Source organism: Apteryx rowi, unplaced genomic scaffold (assembly GCF_003343035.1).
Source record: "Apteryx rowi isolate R43461 unplaced genomic scaffold, aptRow1 scaffold_6, whole genome shotgun sequence".
NCBI classification, from domain to species: Eukaryota; Metazoa; Chordata; class Aves; order Apterygiformes; family Apterygidae; genus Apteryx; species Apteryx rowi.
Window position 1 is genome coordinate 4,876,226 of NW_020450871.1, and position 23,945 is coordinate 4,900,170.

General features: G+C 36.4%; 1 protein-coding gene across 1 annotated transcript in view; it reads left to right on the plus strand.

Moving 5' to 3' along the window:
- Positions 1–19,423, plus strand: part of CUNH7orf50 (chromosome unknown C7orf50 homolog) — a 135,712-nt gene extending 116,289 nt beyond the window's left edge. Inside the window, exons 4-5 of the mRNA XM_026083176.1 lie at positions 13,745–13,826; positions 18,349–19,423. Of these exons, the coding sequence (XP_025938961.1) occupies positions 13,745–13,826; positions 18,349–18,531 (265 nt within the window). The 3' untranslated portion in view covers positions 18,532–19,423. The remainder of the gene's footprint in view (positions 1–13,744; positions 13,827–18,348) is intronic.
- Positions 19,424–23,945: the final 4,522 nt, after the last annotated feature.

Consider the following 23,945-nt stretch of genomic DNA (forward strand, 5'->3'; position numbering starts at 1 on the left):
CTGCAGCTCTGCCACACGAGTCCAATATGTTATGAAGACTGTTAAAGAGATGCCTGAACTAGGTCTGAACAGTCTGAGGTGCCTGCATGGCACAGGGCTGTGCAGACGTACGAACTCCAGTCTAGAAACAGAATAACCAGGTTAACACTGAGATGGACCTGAGTTAATAAGTTTTGTCTCCAGACAAACAAGCTTGGGCATTGCACAGAGCTGATACTGCTTCCAATGCCAGAGCAGATGCTGAGGCTTCTTTAGCTGCAACTGAAGATAAATTTGTTGTGTATTTAAAGCTAACTGCGACAAATAGTGGTATTAGTAATTACTGCTTAATTCTAAAAGCAGTGATCAAAAGTATGAAAAAACAATTTTAAGTAGCTTGGTGCCAATTGTAGTTATTTTTATCAGAAATTCCTGGGAAAAACTTGAACCATATGAATATATTCTGGATATCCAGAATGCTATCCTGGAAGTCCTTCCAGATAGACAGAATTACATTTTTTATAATTTCAGTCATTTCTAACAAGTCCTCTCCATACTGATATATCAAGCGCTAGCATTTTGAAGAACTAGTTGCTTACAAATGTTTTTGGATGTATTCTGCCGTTTCTATCTTGCTGTGTAAGCAACTCCAATTTCTAGAAACAAAACATGATTGTTTTGAAGATTCTGAAATGTTGGGTTTTAAGACTTTGAGCTTAGTTATAAGCAGATGTTCTTAGACATTGCAGATATTTCTGCCACTGTTTTCAACTCATTCAGAAGTAGGAAACCTCAAACATTGCATGATTTTCCAGTCAAAAAGTAAATGCTTATGATTCAACTAATTCAACTAAGCCTGGGAAAAGCAACCAGACTCACAAGACTTTTCCTGAAAGAAACCTTTTAGGGTTTAGCCATAAGTATTATTCTAGATTCTAAAACCTTTCTATTTCTTATATGGAGTAGTTTTGGAGTAGCTCTCTGATCAATTTACTTAGCACTAGTGCATGGCTTAAGAGGAGAAAGCAAAGGAAGCTGATGTCCGTGCTAAGTTGTTGTCAGTCAGAATCAGTGGCTGTTGCATCTTGCTAAATCTGCTCATCATACTATTTAGTTTATGCCAGAGGAAAGAGATTTCTTCTTGTAATTTCCATAACCATAATTGATCACTAAATTTTACAAAAAGGGAGATATGGAATAAGAAACTCTAATCCTGCTTTACAGCTCCAAATCAAATCATTCATCTCTCTAAATCTTTGAATTAATTTTGTAGAAGATTACAAGTACACATCTCAAAGCATATTTCAGTAAAAGCTGAAGAGTGATTTACTTTGAAACCTTCTGTCTCTTTTCTTCTCCTCTTTTTCAGTGTGAAGCAAAGCTGTCAAAATATTTACTTGGGACTTTGGTTCAAACAGTTTCAGGGGGAAATGCTATATTTAATAGCATCATTAACATGAATTCTCAAATTCTTTTGAAATGACATCTATCATTTACAGGATCAGCTGAAAAAAAAATTATCAGCTAACCATACCCATCCTTAAATGTATTTTTATTTTGTTTTTTAAAAAGTATCTTCTCTATCTTCTCCAGATCATAGTAATGGTAATTTGTTTTTTTATAGTGCCTTTAAGGATAGCATATCATTACTGTATTTTCACAAAATAAAATATTTTGACACTAATGTATTCACTGTTGCTATGACGGCCTTTGAGACATTGTTGTATTGCGCCATTTTTCAGATGGATAAATTAAACAGTGGTTGAGTTTGTGACTCACCAATGCCCTTGCACTATCCAAAGGTCCCTTCAACCAAGTGACATGGAGGAAACTAGACATAGCTTTCTTCTCATCTGAACATGGTCTGTTTTCTTTGGCCCTGTACCAAAGTCTGGTCTCAACAGACCTGCAGAATTTTTCTCAATTCCTAATTCTGAAAGAGGAGCTTGCGTAGATTTTTTCTGTGGTGCTGTCTCGAGACATTCTTAGAGGCCATGAACTTCTACAGTAATTTGGGGGTCAGCAAGCAATATGGGGGTTAATATTCCACACCCTTAGGCTACTTTGAGAGAGAGCTTTCTGTCTCCAGTGGTCTGGATCTTACATCCACTGTTTCCCACTACTTTTCATAGCAGCAACATTGTAAAATTAACCTGATCTTAAAGATTTATTGTTGTTCACATTAGCAGTGGTCCTTAGTAGTATTACTGCAAATGACCACAGTAGCTTTATTCCAATCTGCTGCTGCTTGATAAAACTAGGAACAAAAATTCCAGAGCAGGTTAAAGACAGCACTTTTATTCTCAGTCACATATATATGATTTTTCTCTTGTATAAACTTCTCACTTATATATGTGTCAAACACACATATATATGTCAAATGGGATTGGTGGTTCTTAGGATCTCTTGCTCTCATGTGCCTGAGGAGGTTTTCCATTCACCCTGGATAAATGAGGTTTTTTTCAGACCTTAGTTTACTTTTATTTATAAATTTTTCAGTAGGATTTTAAGGCTCCTCTTAAATCTACTCAAGTAAGTTGTCAGAGCTATAAATTGTATTAGCGGTAATTAACCATTGTGCTGTAAAGTGCTTCCTCAGATGGGGAAAACTAGATTACAAGTGTTAAGCCCCTAAACGTTGAGGTAAAAATAGATCAGGTTTCTTCAACTGATTCTCTTTCCTGTAAAATAACTTCTTGCAAACCTAATTAAGAAAATTTAATGCATCCTTTCTTAATGACTCTCATTTCCAGCAAAATAAAATTTAGTATAAATGAATTTTCTTAACAGTTTATTAAATGTAGTCATTAGATAGTTCAAGTTGAGATCCAGCTTTCATCTGTCCATATTATTATACAAAAAGGGTTACATCTAATTAAATGATTAAGCAGCTCTAGTATTTTTTTCACCTGAAATGGCTTGTAATAACCTTGTAAAATATATTAGAGAGATTCAGAAGCAGAAGTCTTTAGTAACAGGCCAGTCTACTTCAGGACCTAATCCTGACAGTAACTAGGCACCTTCATTTCCCACTGAAGTTGTGAGTGCTCAACACTTCACACAATCACTTGGATCTTTTCCATTTGTTTTGAGGGAAACTCGTGCACTATCCTTTATTCAAGTTGCAAAGAATAATTAAAATGACCCATTTCACATGTAAGATAGCATTACTACAACAAACTACCTGTTGGCATTCTTTAACTAATAGCAGATTGCAGAGATTATTTATTTCATATGAATAAAATATCATTTGCAATGAACGTTTATTCAAGGAGTATGAAACATAGCTCTTCATCCCATTCTCTGAAGTGTGTTCTCCACCAGCTCTCCAAACCTCTTGCCTAGTGCCTGGCTCAAAGCCCAGGCATTTCATACTTAACTCATCTTCTGGATTTAGGAAAAGGCATTCTCTGCTCACCCATCTTCTTCCATTCAGACTATACTCCTGAGATGGCAGAAATGCAGGACGGTTTCATGTTTTCTCTTTGTCGTAAAATTTAAATCTAGAAGAATTAACACGCCTGCTCACTTCCTCAAACACATTTAAACTATTCATCCAAAGCCCAAATATTCAAAATACAGTGGAGAGTAGTTTTGTAGCCCTAGGGAATCATTTAGGCTAGTCAGCCAAAGCCAAAATTAAAATTTAAAATGCAGTTGGCAATGATTATTAATCAGTTAGCTCCAGGGAGCCGTCAAGGCTTTCCAAGCAGAGTTAGAGTAACAAGTAATATTTTTGAAATAATAAAACTGGATCCTTAATAAAACTCATCTCCTGCTTCACACATTTATTAATATGACGATGCCCAAAAAGGTATCAGTAATTACTTTTATATGAATAAAAATAAATTGGAATGAGAGCCATCTGCAGGAAGCAGTAATTGGCAGATCAGTTTCTCTAAGCACAGATTACTCAAAATCTTGGTAACACAATATGCATCACAGGATATTAGAAGCACAGAATCCGATAGTGTCCTGAATACCATCATGCAAGGGTGGATTTTACTGTGCAGTGAGAGGTACCAGAAAATATCTGCTAAATCGAGAAAATCTGAGTGGGCTGTCAACTGCCATACTGTTTTAGGTTGATCTTGGTACTTTTGTTTGCTTGTCCCTTTTTAAAACTCTCTGCAAAAAGAAGAGTAAATGATTCTATAAGGTGTTGGCTATAACTTAGGATTTCCAAATGGCCAGGGATCTGCAACACTTTCTCTCCCTCTGCCTCTGTCTCTCTCTGTCTCTGCCATACTTCCTGCTGAACGCAGCTGTGGGGTCTCCAAACTGGGATGTAAAGATGACAAAGATGGCTGGCGGGTCATTTTTTTGAAAGCCTCTATGTATGCTCCTGCTGTTGGTCCAGAACAACCCCAAATCTGGTATCCTTCCAGGTGCACTGTAAAAGCCATCTGTTTGACGGGTAATTTGAAGAGGGCTGCACATACGCTTCCTGTTACAAAGAAGAGGAGGAAAGCTTTTTTTGTAGTAGTAGGTGTCTGTGAATTTTTTACTTGTATGCCTCATGGATTTTATTATATTAGGATGTTAGAATGCTTACCATCCAGTACAAATTTAAAAAAATGGGCTTTTTACTATAAACAAACTGTATGAAAGGTATGTCTAATTAGATAGCCACAAAAATACTTGGCCCTGATTAAAGAAAAAAAAAAGCCTCAAAATTTCATTTCTGCAAGAGTGCATCTAGGGCTGGTATCAAAATTGATAAATATCTGTTCTTCAATACTGTCCTAGGAGAACTGACAAAAGTAGATGGGAATCCTACAGTCCATGATTTCTTTTATACACCTACAGAATATTGTCACCAGAAAGGGCCAGCCTTGTAGAGAAGTGGGGGAGTCGGTCCTAAAACATAGGCTTAAGGTTCAGCCTCCCTTTGAGGGATGGTTTCCTCCTTTCATGGAGGCCTCCATTAGACCCTCTGGTCAGCACAGCGTATGGGACTGATTTAAGGCCAGCTGTTTATCAGCCTGAGTAGCCCCACATGTTGAGCAAGGAGAGGACACAGGAACTCATTCTTGACACATGCTGCTAGGACCTAGTCTACCTGGCCACCCTCCAGATCGCAGTGGATGGGCTGCTCCCATTACACCCCTCAGGTTCACAGGGATCGCACCCTGTGGTCCAAGCAGCTCCTTTGCATCAGGGATACGGGGAAGCCCTGCTGGGAAGTCTGCACTGTCCAGAGGGTGCACTGAAAGTAGTTTCTGTCTACGCTCTTCCTCCTGCCTGTGGGCTGAGGAGAGGAAAGGAGGCCAGTCAGGCTCCCTGCAAGGGGAGAGGAAGAGAAGAGGACACTGAGGACTGAGACTACGTGTCCTGGATGCTGAGTGTCAGAAAGGAAGAGTTTTCATGGTGCTGGGACCTAATGCAGGTAGGCATTTGGCAGACACAGGCATCATGTTGACATAGTAAGAGAGAGCATTGCTTTGTCATATTCTAATCAAATGTTACTCTGGTGCATGTTAACGTGTGGCCTGACAAACGTATCAGTAAAAAGAGCAGATACCGACCCTTAGCTGGACTTTGGAATTGCAGAGTACTTTTGATCCTGTTGGCTAGAGAAGTTCTTTAGTCTTTGCAAAGGTAGAAACAGTGCAGAAACACCCAACCTGAAGTTATATTAAAAACACGTGGTTACAAAAAAGCCCCACATTTTCAGCAGTGTTGCTGATCAGAGGCCCAGCTGGATTAGACACCTTCACAGGGTGCCTGCCTCACTTTGTGGCTTCAGGGCTTCTTAAAATAGCACATGCATAATAACGATATAATACAAACTTTCAACTCAATATATTAAGCAATAAATTTGCACTTTGGCATCCTGACTACCTCAAAGCAAAATCTGTCAGCCAAGAGCTTCAGTCTTCAAATTTTTCTCCCAATGCTCAATTCTTCATCCCATCTCAAAAACTTTCACTGACAGATTTTCATATGAAGTTGGTTTCTCTTCTAGCATTTTCCTTCAGCATCACTATTTTGAAAACCATGACACTTTCTTGTATTTCTGGTATTTTCTTATTAAAAACCAAAAGTAACCTTTTTTTAATCATTGCTAGCTTTCTGTTAAGGAGATAGGCCTTAATTAATTATACAAACTTATATTAATAAATTATTAAATATATGACTTCTCATAGCAGCTTTTAGTATCTTGTCTAATTTTCCTTTTATTGACACTGTTATATTCTAAGTATAGCTATTATAGGTCTGATCCAGCACTGCTGAAACTATAGAAATTTTCACATTGCCAGCTGGAGCAATTTTAGGTTAATGCACCTCTAGCTGTATACACATGACTAGGTGTTGCTGTTGTAGATTTGCAGCCCTGAGCAATAAAATTGAATCTTCTAGATCTACCTTGAGAGGACTTGCGTTGCTCATCCTGGTGAGCAGTAAAACCCAGTGATTATTTGCTCTAGCTGAAACCGCCACAGAACCTTATCTTCTCTCAGCGATATGGAGTTACAGACTCACAAGGAGTGCTTTCAATCTGATTACAATTTGCATGCTCCTAAAATCCTTCCTTTGATCAAGTTGGTAGATATTTTAATTTGTCCTTCAAAAAATGCTATGTAATTCTCTTACCCAGCATAATACCTAAAGATGTAAAAGAGCCATTGATGAAGGATATGTAGATTTAAATTCTCGAAATAGGCAAATGAAAGAAGACAAACAGTATAATGTTTGAATGCCTGGAATCAGACAAAACAATTAGTTTTTAAAAGAAATCGTCATCATTTGTTCTTAATCCTTTGACCTTTTCTATTATTCTTTGCTTCTTTGAGCAGTTAGGAGGAAAAGTCTTTAAAAGTTTTGAAAGCTGATTTAAAATTTAAGAAGATGGTGAAAACGAGCTAGCAGTGCAACTAAGCTGAATCCATGCCCTGGCAGGAGTATTCTGTACCGCAGTTGGACGTTATATGGTATAATGGTAAGACAGAGGAGAAGAGAAACGACCTTATTTGCTTTTCCTGGGTCTGGTAGCATATCCCTCATCTGATCATCAGAAAGTGTTTATATAAATGGACTGCTGCCAACGTTTGTAAACGATTTTACTGCAGCTGGCTTGTTACATGGTTTTCATACAGACTATGGGGCCCTCTTTACCTCCTCATACCCCCCAGGATGTTCTTCATGGGAGGGAGGCAAAACAGTTGTTTTCAGTTTTCCTTTCCCTTACTTCTGGTCTGGCCATTGGTCTGACAAGAATTAAGTGCAAGGAAAGATGGACATCTGGAGAGGAGATGGGCCTTCAACACGACATTGGGATATAGTAGTATATTCGTTGCAGGAGCAGAACAGATTGGCTCTGAAGCGCTCAAATTTCATTTTTTTTTCTTCTTTTCCTGTGATAATTAAACTCTCTCTTTCTCTTTCTTTTAAAAACATATGTAAAATGAGAAGCATATTTACCATAGTATGTATTAGCTTTGCTCTTTCAAGCCTACTAATAACCTCTCTATTACTGCTGGAAAAAATAGCATTATTAGGGCTATATATTTTTTCAGAGCAAAATGTAGTTTTGTTGCAGACACGCTAATACAGATACCAGTGATTAAATAGTTGTGCTAGAAAAGGAATTTTAAAAATATATATATTTTTTCCCAGTGGAATGCTGGTGGCAGTTGCAGATACGTTTGAGTCTATGAAGTCTAGACAAGTTGAATCATAGTAAGATGCCCTACATTCATTGTACCATATGTAAGAGATATAAGCCCTACTGATGATCCGCTGTATGATTTTGAGCCATTGTTACAATTTTCTGGGTCGACTTTCCTTTCCACTTATCATCTGTCTCATCTGTTTATACTCTGAGCACTTTAAGGAAATGTCTTGTGTTGCATTTGAACAGTGCCTATAGTGAGGGAGGAGGGGGATTTCTATCTTGGCTGAAGCCTCAGGATGCAAACACGTTACAATGTTACAAATAATGGCAAGTGATAAAAGTACACATAATAAAAGATATGCTGTGATAAACATTTTATGTAGATTTAATCATACTGTTACTTTAAGGCATGTAGGCCTTTCCTTTCCTAAGAAAATTCTGTGGCCCGTTTATTTTCCTGTACACGTATACTCTGTCCTTATATTGGACATCAGGACAAAATTAGATACTAAAAATTAGCATATTTCTTTCCTTCCTCCTTTGTGCTTGCTCCTTAAACTAAAAAAATTACAAGCTTTTTTCCTCCTGACTTTTCACAAGTCTTTAGTCATTATCCTACGTCTAAACCAGATGGAAGAATAAATTGAAAAATTGTTTTTAAGCCACAGATTGAGAAATGGTGCCAGGATAGCTGTTCTAGCAAAAATGTGGCAGTGATTCTAAAATCTGTTGACAATTTTAGAAAGTTTTTTTCTGGCAAAAGATCTTCGTCAATGTCTCCTCTTTCAGGAAAATAAGGAAAACCTTTAGCTGAGTTGTAATTTAATTAACTTTCATACTGGATTCGAGAGTATCAGTGTAAATATGCTAACTTTCCCAGTAATAGGAATTGGGAGATAAACAGAATCATCCATAATGTGAGAAAATCACAACTAAGAGTAACAGATATGACTCTCTTAAATCTCTATCTTGACTGTTGTCAAAGATTAGTGAGTCTGTGATGTCAACTACAACCATTCCAGTCAAGTCTCTAGAAATCTATGTAGAATTTAAATTTGGGGTATTTTTTCCAAATGGGAAAAATCAGCATCACACACACTTGAAATGAGATTTCCTCTTATGTCACATACAACATTGGAGCATAGTGCAAGCTAGCTTTCTCAGCATGCAGCGTGTGGGCGTTCCCAAGCACCTCCTGTCAGATCCCCGAGGTTGGTTTCTGAAAATGCTGCTTTTGGTCATTGTGGATACATGTATTTGGTGTGGGCAAAGAAAGTAATTCATAAAATCTTTTTAAAAGAAATGGATTTTAAATGCCCTGAAAATAAGAGAAGAAAGACTGAATGTCCACAATAAAAATAAATACTTGTACATTCCCCTTTAAATAATTGTGTGTTACGACTGGACAAAAAATTATTATTCCTAATGCATTATATGCATTACAGGGCATATATAAAACTTCCATCAGTGTTTAAACAAGCTTTTTAATACCTTTAAGGGAACTGTTTAAAGTATGGTTGTTCTTTATTGAGGAAACACCTGTTATCCACGTTTTACAGATAGGGGACTGAGCACAGAAATGATACGTTTTGCACAGTTTGCAGAGCTCTGAGGGTGCAAAGTGCTTAACCTGATTCCTGCAAGCCTTAGCCAAGTGCCCTCACTTCTGTTCACCCTTCCATGTAGGACACTTAGAAGAACATAGGTGATTATTAAAGACAAGTTTCACTAGAATGAATAATTGAGTGTATAAAAATGGAAAAGTATCTGGGTAAATGGGGTGGGAAGAATGTAATAATTTTTGCAGAGTGTTGCAGTACACTGCTTTTAGCAGTTCTAATATATCTTTGCAACGTAGCTTTGAATATGGTGTAATGAACAGATCCTTTGGTCCATTCCCCCTTTCAGATTCAGGGAAGCTTGTGAGAGAAAGACATGAGGATCCTCCTGGATAAATCTCAGGAGCGGAAAAGGAGGTTCCACTGTGACCTGGTCCTTAGGGCTGGAGAAACCTCTCAAATGATTTCGTTGGTACTAATCGTGAGCTGTACGCTGGAAAAGTCTACACTCTGTGCCAGAGTCTGCTTTACCTTGGACAGATATCCATTCTGGAAGATGTATCAGAAGCTGTGCTGGACAGAGTGCAGTATTCTGGCTAGAATTATTTGCATTTGACAGGAAATAGTGCTCTCAGGCACGTTCTTGGTCATTAGCAGTCACTCGTCTGTCTTTCTTTTTAGTTTCTTGAGACTTGTCTCTTACTCAGTAATCTTTTCAGTTGATTTGAATGAGTTAAATGACTGGTTCTCAGCATAGTTCTTGTCTACACATAGGATATTATTTAATAATTATGGTGGCTTTATAACATTTTCTCCTGGGCAGTAGTCTAAACAGATACGTTATTGTCTTTCTGAATCCAATTTGTAACGATAATGTTTTTCTCTTACTGTGTTTCTGGAAGCAATTTGACTGCTTTCCCTTCCCCCTCTCTTTCTTCTAGGATGTCTCAGAGAATGCTCTGCCCTGCATGCTAGCAGTTTTCTTCTGTGTGCCTACTTATGCTAACACTTCTCAAAAAATGACCTCTTTTCTGTCAATACATTGATAAGGGACGTGGTTAAGCCTTTTAAGGGCATATTACACCTGTGTTGAGCAGTTGCGATGGCACAGCTCAACCATGTTTGGGGAATAAATTTGTATAAGAGAGCGATTTGTGTAGGATTTGTTTAATGTATAGACTGAAACTCATTTATGAGATAGACCACTGAGAACCTTGAGCAATGTTCCTACATGAGACTGTCATGCAAAAAAAAAAAAAAAAAAAAAGTTTTCTAGGCCACTTGATTCTTTTGATTCATTTTCTCTGTATCTTCAATTCCAAAGTCGTTTAGGAACATCGTTTCCACAAACTCAAAAGCTCTCTTTAACTAACATCAACCAATGTGTTTTTCAATGAGCTAGAGCTCATAAGAAAGATTCAAACAATAACTGTGTAAAGAAAGCAATTAGTGTTTGTACAATATATTGAAAATTAGCCCTAGGCATAGTGGGAAAATACATATTTTAAACATGTATATTTTTCATCCAATTCCATAGTTTATATTAGATCTGGACATAGATACTTCTGAAAGCTACTAAATTAATTCAAACTGTGAAAGAGGCTTTGATTGTCTATAAAAAAGGTTTATTACTATAACACAGTTGGTCTTACACTGTATATTTAATCACTCAAGGGAAAATCCCTTCCTACTGCTACAGTATGTCAAGGAAGCTTATCTGCATATAAACAGCAAAAGGGGACCTCTCTTGTGTTACAAAGCTCCAACTTTTGTAGTTTAAAAGTAGGACATTTCTAAAAATTGTACTAATTATCTCATTCTAACAAAAAGAGAGACCTCTCTCACTTTGTCACGTAGTGAAACTTTCCATAGGTTTTAAAACTGCTAACAGTCATAAGAGTCAGTGGAAAACTTTTACTTTAATAATTGTTGGGGGGTCTATTTACAGGGAACAACTGCTGCATTATCTGTCATGAAGATTGTGCGTCCTTTATCATGGGCATTTTGGCCACGGTTTGATAGGAAACAAGGTCGAGAGCTTACCCACGGAGCGGGCAGGGGGAGGCAAGAAACAGGGACTGCTGCAGCCGTGCAGAGAATACCGGTTAAAAACTTAAAGTGTTTGTTGTCTGTATGAATGTCCTTATGAATGATTATGGTGTACCCAGAGAGAAACCTTTCAAGAAAACTAGCTGAAACTTTTTTTGGTCCTGCAAGAGAATTCCCTAAAATGAAAGTTAATATAGGATCTTAGATACAAGAGTATAATGGTTTGCCTTAACATGTAAGAGAGAGCATATGGTTTTGGTAATAGACTAATAAGAGCAATTAACCTTATAGTGCACTCATTTGTTAGTCTCAGTTTTTTATAAACTCGGTAATAAATATATTTTAACATCATATAGGTTTATAGCAGATTAGTGAAATCAGGATGGATTTTTCTAGTTAATGCTTAACAATACTCAGATGATACTGTAAGTGATAGAAATATAAAATTAACAGAGTAAGATATGCAAAGTATTATGTGGTATATCTAACCAATGAATATAAATTGCAAATGTAGAAATAAATTTTGTGGCTTACAGAAATAAAGACATATTTTAAAGGTTTTCATTAGAAGAGGAAGGTTTTTCACAGGGCGAGGTCTCAGATCTGTCATTCAGCTTGTTCTTGTCACATTGCAAAAATTATAATGTAAACTCTGATTCCACGCTTATTTAATGTGAAAAAGAATTTTAGACTTACCTTCTTAGTCGTGCTGTGCAAAGGTACAGCGTTTCCTGTAATAACTTTCACGTATCTGTTTAGAAGGATGAATCTGATAGGTTTCTTTTAACAGCAAGCACCATCCTTTTTTTTAAAGGACTAATAGAAGGTAAGTCACTTCCTGCAGAAGTTCCAGTCTCTCAGGTAGGAGAGCGCCACGTTTCTGCCTGCTGTACAGAGAAATTGCATACAAAGCGATACCAAAGGCTGAATCATGTTTACTTGCAAGTATTTTGGTTTCCAGGTTGGTGATGGTGGTGGGAGAAAGATGTTAATTTTTTTATTTGGTTCTATGATTTTCGGCAATCAGCTTTGGAGCTCTTGCTTTTGTGCAAGATTTGTTTTCCAGTCTTTTACCTAATTATCGTAACCGTCCCAAAAGAGACTTCTAAACCAGTTTATTTGTGGATTTATCTTTGATCATGTAAAATATTATATATTTTGGTTATTAATGTCTGTCTTTCCTGGTTTACCATTATTTGTCTGATTTTTGCCTTCTATTTTGGCTACAGAGGCTTTTAATTGAATTTACCTAGTGATAACGCTACTAGGTTGGCGCAGGCTTTTTCTTATCCTGAGTTATTAAGGAAACAATTTTTTTTCTTTTAGGTTTTCTGCAGAGGCTGCCGTGTTAGCCTTCTGTACAAATTTGCGCTCATGTTCTTCTTATTTCATTGAATTGACTGAACAATGTATTTGCTGGTACAGCCTTCGCTGAGTATGAGGACTCTTTTGCTTTATTAGACTTGACAATGTTTAAACAATACTAATTCTCATACCCAGCTGGCTTTTCAATTGATTTCTGTGCTCTCTGTTGCTGTGTAAAACAAGCTGGAACATTAAAGACATCTTGCATCCTACCCTCTGGAGACTTGTTTTTCTTTAGAGGAAAATCAAATAAGTATAAAATTTGCAGTTTTTTTCTCCTCGTACTTTCTGCTGGGTGTTTAAATAATATTTCGGTGTTTTGACTGATTTTGTACATGTTAAGGTACTATTTTTTTATGCATATACTTTCAGAAAAAAAAAGCTGTATTTATTTTATAGTGAGAATTGTTAGTTTGCTCTTTTGTTTATAGAACTAAATGTTTGTCTCTTTCTTCACTTAAAATATACCAGCTTTCAAGTTATCTTCCTGCTATATGTAAATTTGCCATTTTAACCCAGCTAAAATTTTGCATACTTAAAATGTGTTTCATGAACAGCCAGAGAACATTTGCAGATGTTAATCATTTGTTTTATGCATTCGCTTATAACAATATTGAAGCAGTCTGAAGTTTTGAGCTAAATATTGGAATCAGAATTCCAGGGAAGAGTGAGGCACAAAACATTTTCTCTCCAGTAAACTTCAACATTCAAGTTGCACCTTGAAACAAATCCAAGCCTTAAAACAAATGCTCCTGAAAAATGAATTTTCTCTGCTCCCTAGCAGTCATGAGTTTATCTGTGGTGGGGGAGGCCGTGCTGAGGTCTCATGTTTTATTTCCCATGTCCGAAGGTGTGTTTTAACCATTGGTGAGATGCATGTGCTAGCATGAGTCTCTCCCTCCAGTCCTGTAGAGAGTGTTTAATTTCTTATGAATTTCAGATAATTGGTAAATATTAACTTCCTTTTTGTGCGGAAGCTGTGTAGCCTTCTCGTACTTCTTTTTTGCCACTTGTACAGTATGTGTGCTAATACCTGTTTTTCACAGTGTTCGGAAACTCCGTGTAGTGCGTATGAAGCTGTTGGAGTCATTATATGAAATACTTAAGGAGTAATGAATATTTTGATGAGACTATTTTATTTAAGCTGTGTTTTTTCTTATTTAATTTACCACAGCTGGTCTGAAAAACCAGAAGAATGGAAATTTCAAAAGACAAGACAAACCTGGCTTCTTTTGCACATGTATGACAAAGAGAAGGTTTGTGTTAACACTACTTTTTCTCAAAACAGTGGCAATATAAAGTTTTATACGTTAGTTATAGCTAGTCTTTATTAACCGAAATTTGCTAGTATTAGCCTCCACTTTTCTAATTGTTTTTAATAATTTATAAATCAGTTACTATATTTTTTTAACTAAAAGGATGAATCATTTTAATTGTTGGTAATTAATCTTTTAATTTTGAGGAGTGATCTTTCTTCTGCGTAACCTAGATTTTTATACTTGTTGTATGTCAAATATAAATGGAGATGATTCATGTTTAATACAAATCTGGAACTTCCTGAGAATATATTTGAGTTATATCCTTAACTTGAATTTCTGAATTTGTAACCCAATGCTTTCAACCATGATTCTGAGTTCTTGGGCAGCTCGTATTGCTTCAGATATCTCTGGCTGTATGCAAGATGTATTGCCGTATTGTTAAGATGGTAAAATAATTTTCTCATTAAAATGTAAGTGAAACCATATGTTGATGTTAAATGCATAAAGTAAAATCAGAAGCTAGACTGGCATCATTACTGAAAACCATTGATTTCATAACTCAGAAAACAACATAGATTTAATTTCCAGTAAAAGTCTGACCTTCATGGTATTGAAGGGAGGATTTTGGATCATTCACTTTTCTGCGTAATAGAACAAACCATCTAGCCATTTGCACAGTGGCTCGTTTATTGATGCATTTAGTTGACATTCAGTCAGTTTTTGCTGATTATTTTTTTGCATCTAAACATTTAAGCATAACAATCTTTCTGACCCAAATTTTATTATGCATCTCTTAAGCCAGCTACCTGACATATGGTGTTAGCTTTACGATTAGAAATATGTCTAGAGAACCATATAATTAAAAACAGAGTTTCATGAAGGCAAAAATATTCACAGTGTAATACTTTGAAAAGAATACAGAATACAAATCTGATCGTTTTTGGTGGTTTTTATTTTGTTTTTTCTTTAAAAGCCTGTATCAACCTTTAAAAATTTACATATGCTCTTCAAAGCTACCTAGAAATTGGTTCACAACCAAAATGATTGTGTTGCCTTTTTACCTGTTTACTTTGGGTGGTTGTATTGAAATATACTGGGAAATAATTAACTCTAACTAGCATTCTTTTTCAGTGGATTTATGTATCAAGATATGGCTTAAATTTGTATTTCTCAACACTGAAATGAAATGAAAAAAAAACCTTCCTCTCTAGATTTTTTTTTAATTTATTGAGAGCGTGGTGATTTATTTATATTCACATATCTTTTACTGTTTAGTAAGGTGAGATACATCAAATATGAACCTTAAATAATGATTAACATCTGCAATCAGATTCAGGAAAGTTAGCAGAACTACTCAAGTGCTTATAATTAAGTGTGTGATAAAGTCTTTTCCTTCGTCAGGACTGCAGTGAGAGCAGACCAGCTTCTTTTGAATATGTTTTCATACCCAAATCCAACTTCCTGTCCATTACAGAGTAAAATCTGTCGGATATCCGAGCATGACTACAATACCAAAGGAGAGATCAGTTTCTTTCCTTCCTAAGCCACATCTTTGATCTTTTGATGTCACTTGGATGCCTACTAAAAGGCCATGCTTAGGGGTACATTAAGTGTCCTAAACTGATATGCCGCTTTCTGTAAGAAATAAGTTGAGGTTCTTTAAATTTTACAGTCCTTTACAACATTATTTTTTTTTAATTCCCTTTAAAATCCATGTCCTGGTTGGCAGGCAGCTACAGAGCCAAGTCTGTCCACCTACAGTGTATACACTTCTTCAGGATCCTGTACAAAATAAACACTAGATCATTTGTTGATCTTAGAGTCATTTGGCACAGCATCTGTAGGAAATAACTATATCAGTTGTCTTCAGCTTCTGGACTGCAACCCCCTGGGGGGTTTCTGAAGCTCCATAGGACGGTACCTGCAAAGCAAGCTTGTCAGTAGGCTGAAGTTCTCTGTGCCAATACCTGTATTTGCTTTGCAAAATATGCGAGCCTCTGCAAATCTGAAAAGGCTGAAAACCCTTTTGAGTTACACAGGATAATTTAAAAGAGATAGCTGTCCTTTGCCTGCTATTTCTTGGTATTTCCTCCTTTTTCACAATGGCACAGAGCTGCTGAGCATTCAGGAGCTGACAGTAATCATTTCTGTCTTCGATACTTCCATTTCAGTCAGCTCCAAGGCGTATTAGCTAGTTAGAACAGATGCAAGGTTGGTGTGTGAGGGAGAAAAACAAAAAAGAGAAGCAAGAAAAAGATCAAAATTGTTAAAAAAAAAAAGAAAAGAAAAGAAAAGAAAAAAATCCAGTAAGTATCACTTCCACTTGCCAGAGCCATGGTTAAAGGTCTTGATATGCAATTCCAAGCCTCCCCAAAAGCTGATCTTAGAGAAGGATTGTGTTCCTTCTTGGGAACCTCCCCAAGAGTCCTTGAAACTTCAGCTCTTGCAGTACTGTATTTTAAGAATTAAAATCTTGATTCCATTAACTTTTTGCTGCCATTTTGAATGAGACAAGAGTCCAGTCCTTGCTATGACACTTTTGTATGTGCAAGTTAGGAGGAGAAAATATAATGCTATCTTGTCTAGCTGTTGCTGTTTTGTAAGCTCTTGCTGAAATAAACTAAATCGCTGCATAAAAGAAAAAATTCAGACATTTTTAAGCACTTGTGCCTGGGGCTGAACGCTAAATGCTTTGTAGGCCTCAGGCAGCCACATGTCTGTCTGCACATGTAATCTTTCTAAGTTTAAGGTAGGCCTTTAATTGCCCCTTTAAGCACTTTGCTTAAATGATACAATAATAACTGTAATTCCGCACAGTGAGATATGACTATATCATGCGGTCTGAGAAAGAGGCATAAATTATGTAGATAATTTGGCTAAGGTTTCGAATGTAGAAATGTTGTTAAGCTTTAAAAATCCAATACTGAGTTTTTGTGTTAAAGGGGCGCTATCACGCTGAAATTGTTTGCGTCTGAACATTTTTTGTATGTTATTAGTACCAGTTTAATATGAGTCTAAAGGGTTTCAAAAATATAGACATTTTTCATTATGTTTCAATGTGTTTGATTAGTGTATTATAGCAACACTTTACATATAATCAATTTTGGTATTACTATAAAATTAATATTTTTATATCTGTATTATACAAGAGCATTCCTTGGAAGAATTAGGAGATTTTCCATAGCGTGTAAGTTCTCAGGCTGAATGTCGACTTTACTTTTGATTTACAACTTTGTAATATCCCTGATTGATTATGGCAGTGTTGGAATATTCTTTCTTCCTCTGCTTTGGGAATGATAGAAGTTTTAGTGATCAAAGTTATGCTGCCAAATGATGATGGAGAAATAAGTTGTAAATTAAATATCTGTTGAAATTCTGTCTTCTCTGAAATGTTGATACTTTGCAGAATTGAAACAGCCCTCAATTAGCTGCCAGTCCTTTAAATACTTACGTATGTGTTTAACTTGACTCATGTTGAGTAGACCTTTTAAAGTGATATGTGTGAAATTAAACATGGAGGAAAATATTTGCCAGCTGAGGTCATTTTAACATCTCCTGATTGACAGGAGAAATATCCTCTTTTTGGCTGAAACTTGTTCCATGGATACACAACATAAAGTTAAGATAGGCTTCGTTGTAGATCTGTTTGCCTAATACTGTTGAAAATACATTGGTTTATGGTTTAAAATACTGAGTAAATCATTCAAAAATCTTTGCTAGATTAGTGCCAAGATAAATTTAATGTAATGATTATTTAAATTGTACATTGGACCAGTTAAGCTAAAATTTAACCTCTTACTAGCTAATTAGAAAGGAAGTGAAAGGCGGGGGTAAGGCAGTTATAGACTAAACTGCTTTTAATGATAGACATGTTTGGTTAGAAGAGCCTATCAGTTTTAGTCAATGTGATTTAAAAATTATTTCCATATGCCTGAATTTAATTTGTTTTTCAAATTCAGTTCTACCCCTTTGTATAAGGATTCTGTCAAACTCACAAGCTACTGTTTGATGGTGGGTGGTATCTCATCTTAGCAAACAAATAATTTGGGGCAGGGGTGAGGAGGAGAATCAGTATTATTAGGCTTTCTCAGATACTTCCAGTTTCCAGCCAAATTCTTTCTTAAACACGTGCATGCAGTTGTCACTTGAATTTAGTATGGTTTGCCTACATGTATCCAAAAGTAGGATTGGTTAGTGTTTTTTTTCTTCCAACAACTCTTAAAGGCTTGGAATCATACTCAGGGAGTGTTTGCATTTGCTGATCAACGTTTCCACATCTGCTCAGAATTTGCTGTCAGAATCGTTGCCCATCAGAGCACATGATGGTCCTCTCATGATGGCCCGGCCCTGCCAGCGGCTTCAACGTTGGCAAGAAATAATTCCATTCAGAGGTGGGCATTGGCGGATGCAAAAGCCTGTGCCGTTCCCATAGTAGTCTCAAGTGATCGTTTGGCCGGATTGTGAAGGAGTGTTGAGAGAGAAGAAAATAAAACAGTTCTTTTTTTTTTCCCCCTTAAAGGTTCCAGATGAGTATTTCACCATTTTACTGGATTATCTGCAGGGACTTAAAGGCAGTGCACGAGATGTAACTGTGCAGAAAGCTGAAGCTCTTATGAAAGAATTTGACAATTCTGATGCAGAAGATGCAAGCCTGGTGGAGAAGTGTGAGCGCATACGACAAGTTCTGCAACTGCTATCCTGAAAGTGCTTGTGTGTCATGATGGTTGTCTCTGTTCCTGGTGGAGAGAAGGATAGAATGTCACATACAGATACTGTAAATTAATTGTAAAGACATATTTTCATAAAGAATCTTAATACTAAATTTTCAGGCTTTGAACTCAGTTTTTTTCCAGTTACAATTATTTATCATGTGTTATGGTGATGAAGTCAAAGCAGAACATCATCTTTGGGCCATAGACATGCCATTTTGATTATGGTAATCTTATTACATGTCTTTCGAAAAATAAACTGCTTTTTCTTGTTAGTTTTTCTCCACCTCTCTGTGTAGTTACTGTTAAATGAGAGGAGCTTTGCAGTTCTTAATAAGAAGACTAAAGCAACCAACAAAAAGCCTGGAGGTTTTTTAGAAATGGCAGCTTTTGCAATGAACATACAGTACACTGCTTGCTCAGCCAGCTGTAATTATCACTTTCAGCTTTAGAAGCATGTCATTTGGATTTGGGAAAGATCATTTTCAGTCTGTTGAACACGGGTTATATAACACAGTTGCTTATTAGTACTTTAAGCGGTGATCTGGAGATACTGTCAGCTTTGTAAGTTTTCCTTTTATATTTTAAAGTTTTCAAATGCTTTATGGCAACTGTTTAGATATTCAGATAATGTACAGATGAGAATAGATGAAATCTTTTGAATGTATGTATCGAAATCATCTGACTGTATCTAAACTTACTCTATGTTAAGTGCTATGCTGCAACATTTTGTGTATAGCCTGCCAATATTACATTTCATCATTCTCTTGTAAATGTTGTCCAAAAGAGTTCATTTATGTTCATTTTCTTTGACGTGGGACATTTGTCTCCTATGAATATGTTCAGAATGAGGCTTTCAAGTAAAGACCAAGGACATTAATTACTCAAAATTTGGATGATTGGCTTATTTAATAACACCTGTGTTCAGACAGCATTCTTGACCTTATTCTTTAGTGTTTCTGCAAACATTGTTCATACTTTATTAATAATAAGTATATGAAATGTTTATTATTTTAAAAGAGTGACTGTCCTTGGGAATTATGGCTTTATTTGGATGGGTGATGGAGGGGAGGGTCTATGATATGCAGGCCAAATTTTTAAATAAGAAGCATTTGAGTGGATGTGACAGTCTTCACAGCCATGAAGTACTACAAATCTTTAAAAGTACAAATGATATTACTAGTAACAACTTATGTGTTCTGACTTCTTTAAGATGATATTTTCAGCCAAAAAGGGTGAGAGGTCCAGCATGCCCTACTCTAAAGCAGTAACTGTAATGGCGATTAACACAACAGTGAGCAAAATACAGCAGAAGTGGCCAGTCTGTGGCTGTGGAGCTGCCAGTGGTTCATAAGCTGCTCAGGTGCTATTCCCATGCCGTGGGGCAACAGTTGATTGGGGCTGCAGAACTCCCTCTCTCAGAGGGTGGATACAGTGTTGAAGCAGTGATTTCCAAAGAGATGGAAGAGATGATGGCACAGGTATGATACAGGAGCAAAGACATGCAGAAAGGTATGACAGAAGATCATGAAGAGGAGTGTCGGGTGAGATGGTGCTGTGAGTGGAGTGTCAACTGGGGAAAGTGAAGAGAACCAATGGCAGAAAGGTAGGAAGCCTGGGTTAGATAGAAATGCAGACTTTCACAAAGTTTGAGTGCATTCAGGTGGAGGACCACCTTAATATTGTGGCCACCAATTTAAATTATGCTCTAAGAATGTTTCTTCCCCCATCCCCTTTTCCTTCTCTTTTTCTGCCAGTAGTAAAGTTACTAGTTGGAAGGATCTTTCTGAGACCCAAAGCTATATAAAACTTAGCTCTCAGTACAAAGTTGGAGAAAAGGATCTGTAATAAAAGGATGTGATACTGACATTAAGTGAACTAGCGAAAGATCTTTGGTCTTGTATTTTATGTCTGAGAATATGTAGTTGAGAAAAATTACTGTGACTCCAAGGGGAAGCTGATTCTTTTTTTTCTCCAGATCAGAAAGAAGGAATTTCTAAGGGATGAAGTTTTCAGAGTGTCTTTTTGTGACTTTATGATTGCATTTGAGGAGTCATAGAAGACTGTGTCTTTTCTTAGATATCTTTGTGTTATCTGTTAGGTATTTGGTAATCACTACTTTTGATTTCTCTATCGCACAAAAATGTGGTTCTGCATTGTGCACTTAATAAACATCGTAGTTCAAAAACAGAAACACATTGCAACCATTTTTTGGAAAAGACTTGTAATAAGGATTGTAAAGGTAAGATCCAGGCAGAAAAAATGTGAACCTTTTGTAGTGAGTTTGACATACTTGTCAAGCTTTGCATTTTCTGGACCTTAGTATGCAAATGTTGACAAAAACTGTAAGAAGAGAGGCTTTCTAGATCATGAATTGAGTTCTAGATCATTAATATTTCTTTTTACAACAATTAATCTTAAAAGCATGTGGGGACTGCTAATCTGGAGTCAATATGAACAATAATATTTGGAAGAGAACAATTAGAGCCTCTCACAAGTGCAGTAATAGCCCTCTGCAAGATCTTGCTCTACTCTCTCTTCCTCAGCTGCAGTTCCAGCTTTCACTTCAGTGCTACCAGTTCCTGGGTGAAGTGAACAGTCATCAGCCTTCCAACACTTGCAGTCATGGAAAATTCAGAAGCTAAGGTAATTTTTGCTACGGTTGAGTTTGTCAGAGAAAGCAAAGTATATCATCGGGCGCGTGTTTCTCAGCGTATGGTACTGTTCAAATGTCGCTGGTGTCTGGAAACTGGGTAATGGGCTTGTAAAACTTCTGCTTTACTTACTGTATATTTCTTGTTATAGATTGGGTTTCAAAGCTCCATGTGAAATATTATAAGTGTAGTCTTATACTTGATGTCATAATGTAAACAGAAAAGGACATTTAAGGGCGTTTCACTCTTTTACTTTTCTTAAAAAATCTTTTTCTGGTTGGCAAAGAAGTCATCTTCAGAACACCCATGAAACACAAAAACAAGCCCATTTTAGGGAGTTATGTATTATTAGGCCCATTGTACAGATGAGATTGTGAGGACCCAGACGCTTTACCCGACATGATGTGCAAATGTGATAGCATCTCTGGCAATCAAATTCAGTCCCTTCCATATGCTAGTCACCTGGGCAGCTTCTGCTTCCTGCTCAGCTTGGCATTATAATCTAGGAATTTACATTGCATGATGAATAAAGATAGCAAGATTTACTCCATGATTTATTTTAAATTCTTAAGTGTATAATCACCCTTACTGAATTCCTGTAGCTGGTCTAAGCTATGCAGGAGGATGTAATCTGTCACTTCATTCACTTTGGTTTGTCATTGGGTCACATAGAATTTTCAAATCTAATGGCATTTGTAGCATAGGCAATCCTATGGATACAGATAGGAAAAAATCATGACTGTGCCTCCATTTAAATCAGTCTGCTGTGTTAATAAAAATTGGATCCGTGGCTAGAAGAAATAGTGTGTACAGACTGACAAATTACATCTTCATCTGCCTACTCTAATTGTCTTCTAGCTGGGTTAATCTGTATTGTGGAGCTCTGACTAGAAGAATTCATATCCTAAGAGAATGCTGAAGTCAGGACTTCTAGGCAAAATAAAGAAGCATTAATTACTCAAAATTGCTTAAAGCTGGAGCTGTGCCTCTAATGGCAGTACTAATTACTCAAAATCTGACAATGTAAAAAGCTCCCCCTAATTTGGCTGATCTTTGCTATGGATTGTATATCTTCTTGGTTCTCCACTGTCTGCCCACAGTTTTAATTTGTTATCACTATTGTAAAATTACTGAGTAAATGAATTCTCTGTCCGTATTTGGAAAGAATATATTGTAGTTATTGAATGTGTAGTTTTTTCCTTATCCCCTCCCACTGGAGAATAGCTCTGCTTCATTTCTTTCAATTTAAAAACAAGGTGACTCTTGGCACATCTCCCATCATTCCAGTTAGCTTAGAAATTCACTTCTTTGATTTTGAGGTTTTGGGTTTTTTTTTTTTACTCTTGACACTGAATAAAACAAAGTAACAAACATTAAAATCACATTTCTGCAAATGAAAAAACAATGATAAATGAAATTTAAGTTGTGAAGTGAAGCATTCAGAAAATGATAAAACATAAGAATGGAAATTGTGTGTGTAATCTAATTTTGATCCTTCATGCATATGTAGTATGATGCAACCTCTAATTGTGTAATCATATACTGTATTTTTCATAGTGTATAACTGATAAGTCATTTATTCAGTGTTCTCCTTGCAACTCTTATATTATTCCCGTTTTCAAAATCTAGGTCTGCAAAGTAATATTAAAGCTACAGAAGTAATTTTACTGTGTGGATTTGATCGTGCAAGGATGAAATAAGTAGGAACTTTCCTATTGACTTCATTTGGCATAGGATCTGGTCATAGACATTTCATCACAAATGTTCCCTTAAAACATTTTTAAAAGTTCTGATTCATTTATAGTCAAAATACTGAACTGATGTTACTTAATTTAAATCCAGTTTTGTTTGCATAAAACTTTCCAGTGGTTTATTCTGGTTTAGCCTTGGGTTTCCTTTTATGTCTTCCTTTCTGTACAGCTGAATGAGCTGGTTATTTCTGTCCCTGCAAATAGGGATATTAGTTGTTTACAATGATTCCAGTCATACAAGGACACAATTAAATATACTTGCTGTTGCAGGGCAAGCTTGTTTTAGCAGTGTTTTATAATTACATTCTATTTTAAATTCTTCATAAGAATATACATAGTAACAACTTAATATGGTCAACAATAATTATTTTTAAAATACTTTTTTCCTACAAAGAGTGGGGAATACCAAATTAAATAAAACTAATGAACAAAAGGTGGGGGAAGGCCAAAGCACACAGTGGTTTATCTTTCTGTGTCAAAACAAAGCTGAATAAGAAGCTTGTGCTACTAGGAAAGTTTGGCTGGTGTTACGAACACAGAGGGAGGGACCTTAGAATAAAAACAGAAGAATAGTCATACAGTTGCACTTACTGATTTTTTTCCCTACATGCAGAAAATTTTTGGCATTCCACAACAAAACCCACAAAAACACCTACGTCAAAAAGTTAAATAGGTTTCAAAATCAAATACTTAAAGGTCAAGAAATGCCACATATGTATAAGTTGCCAGAAGAATTTTAACTCTACCTCTTTATGCCTCCAACCTGGATACTGAATGAAGGGGGATTGTGTTAAAAAGGAAACAAAAAAACACAAAATATGTGATCATGTAATTAAAGATTGTTACCATTCACCCTTGTATGCACATCAAGGTGGAATTAAGTTTCATATACCTTTAACTGTTCCGATTTTTTTAAGAAAGGAGGTAGATAATTGAAGTATCACATAGCCTTTTGCTGTTCTAACATTCATCTGTTCTCCTTGTGGCCCCGTGTGCATTTTA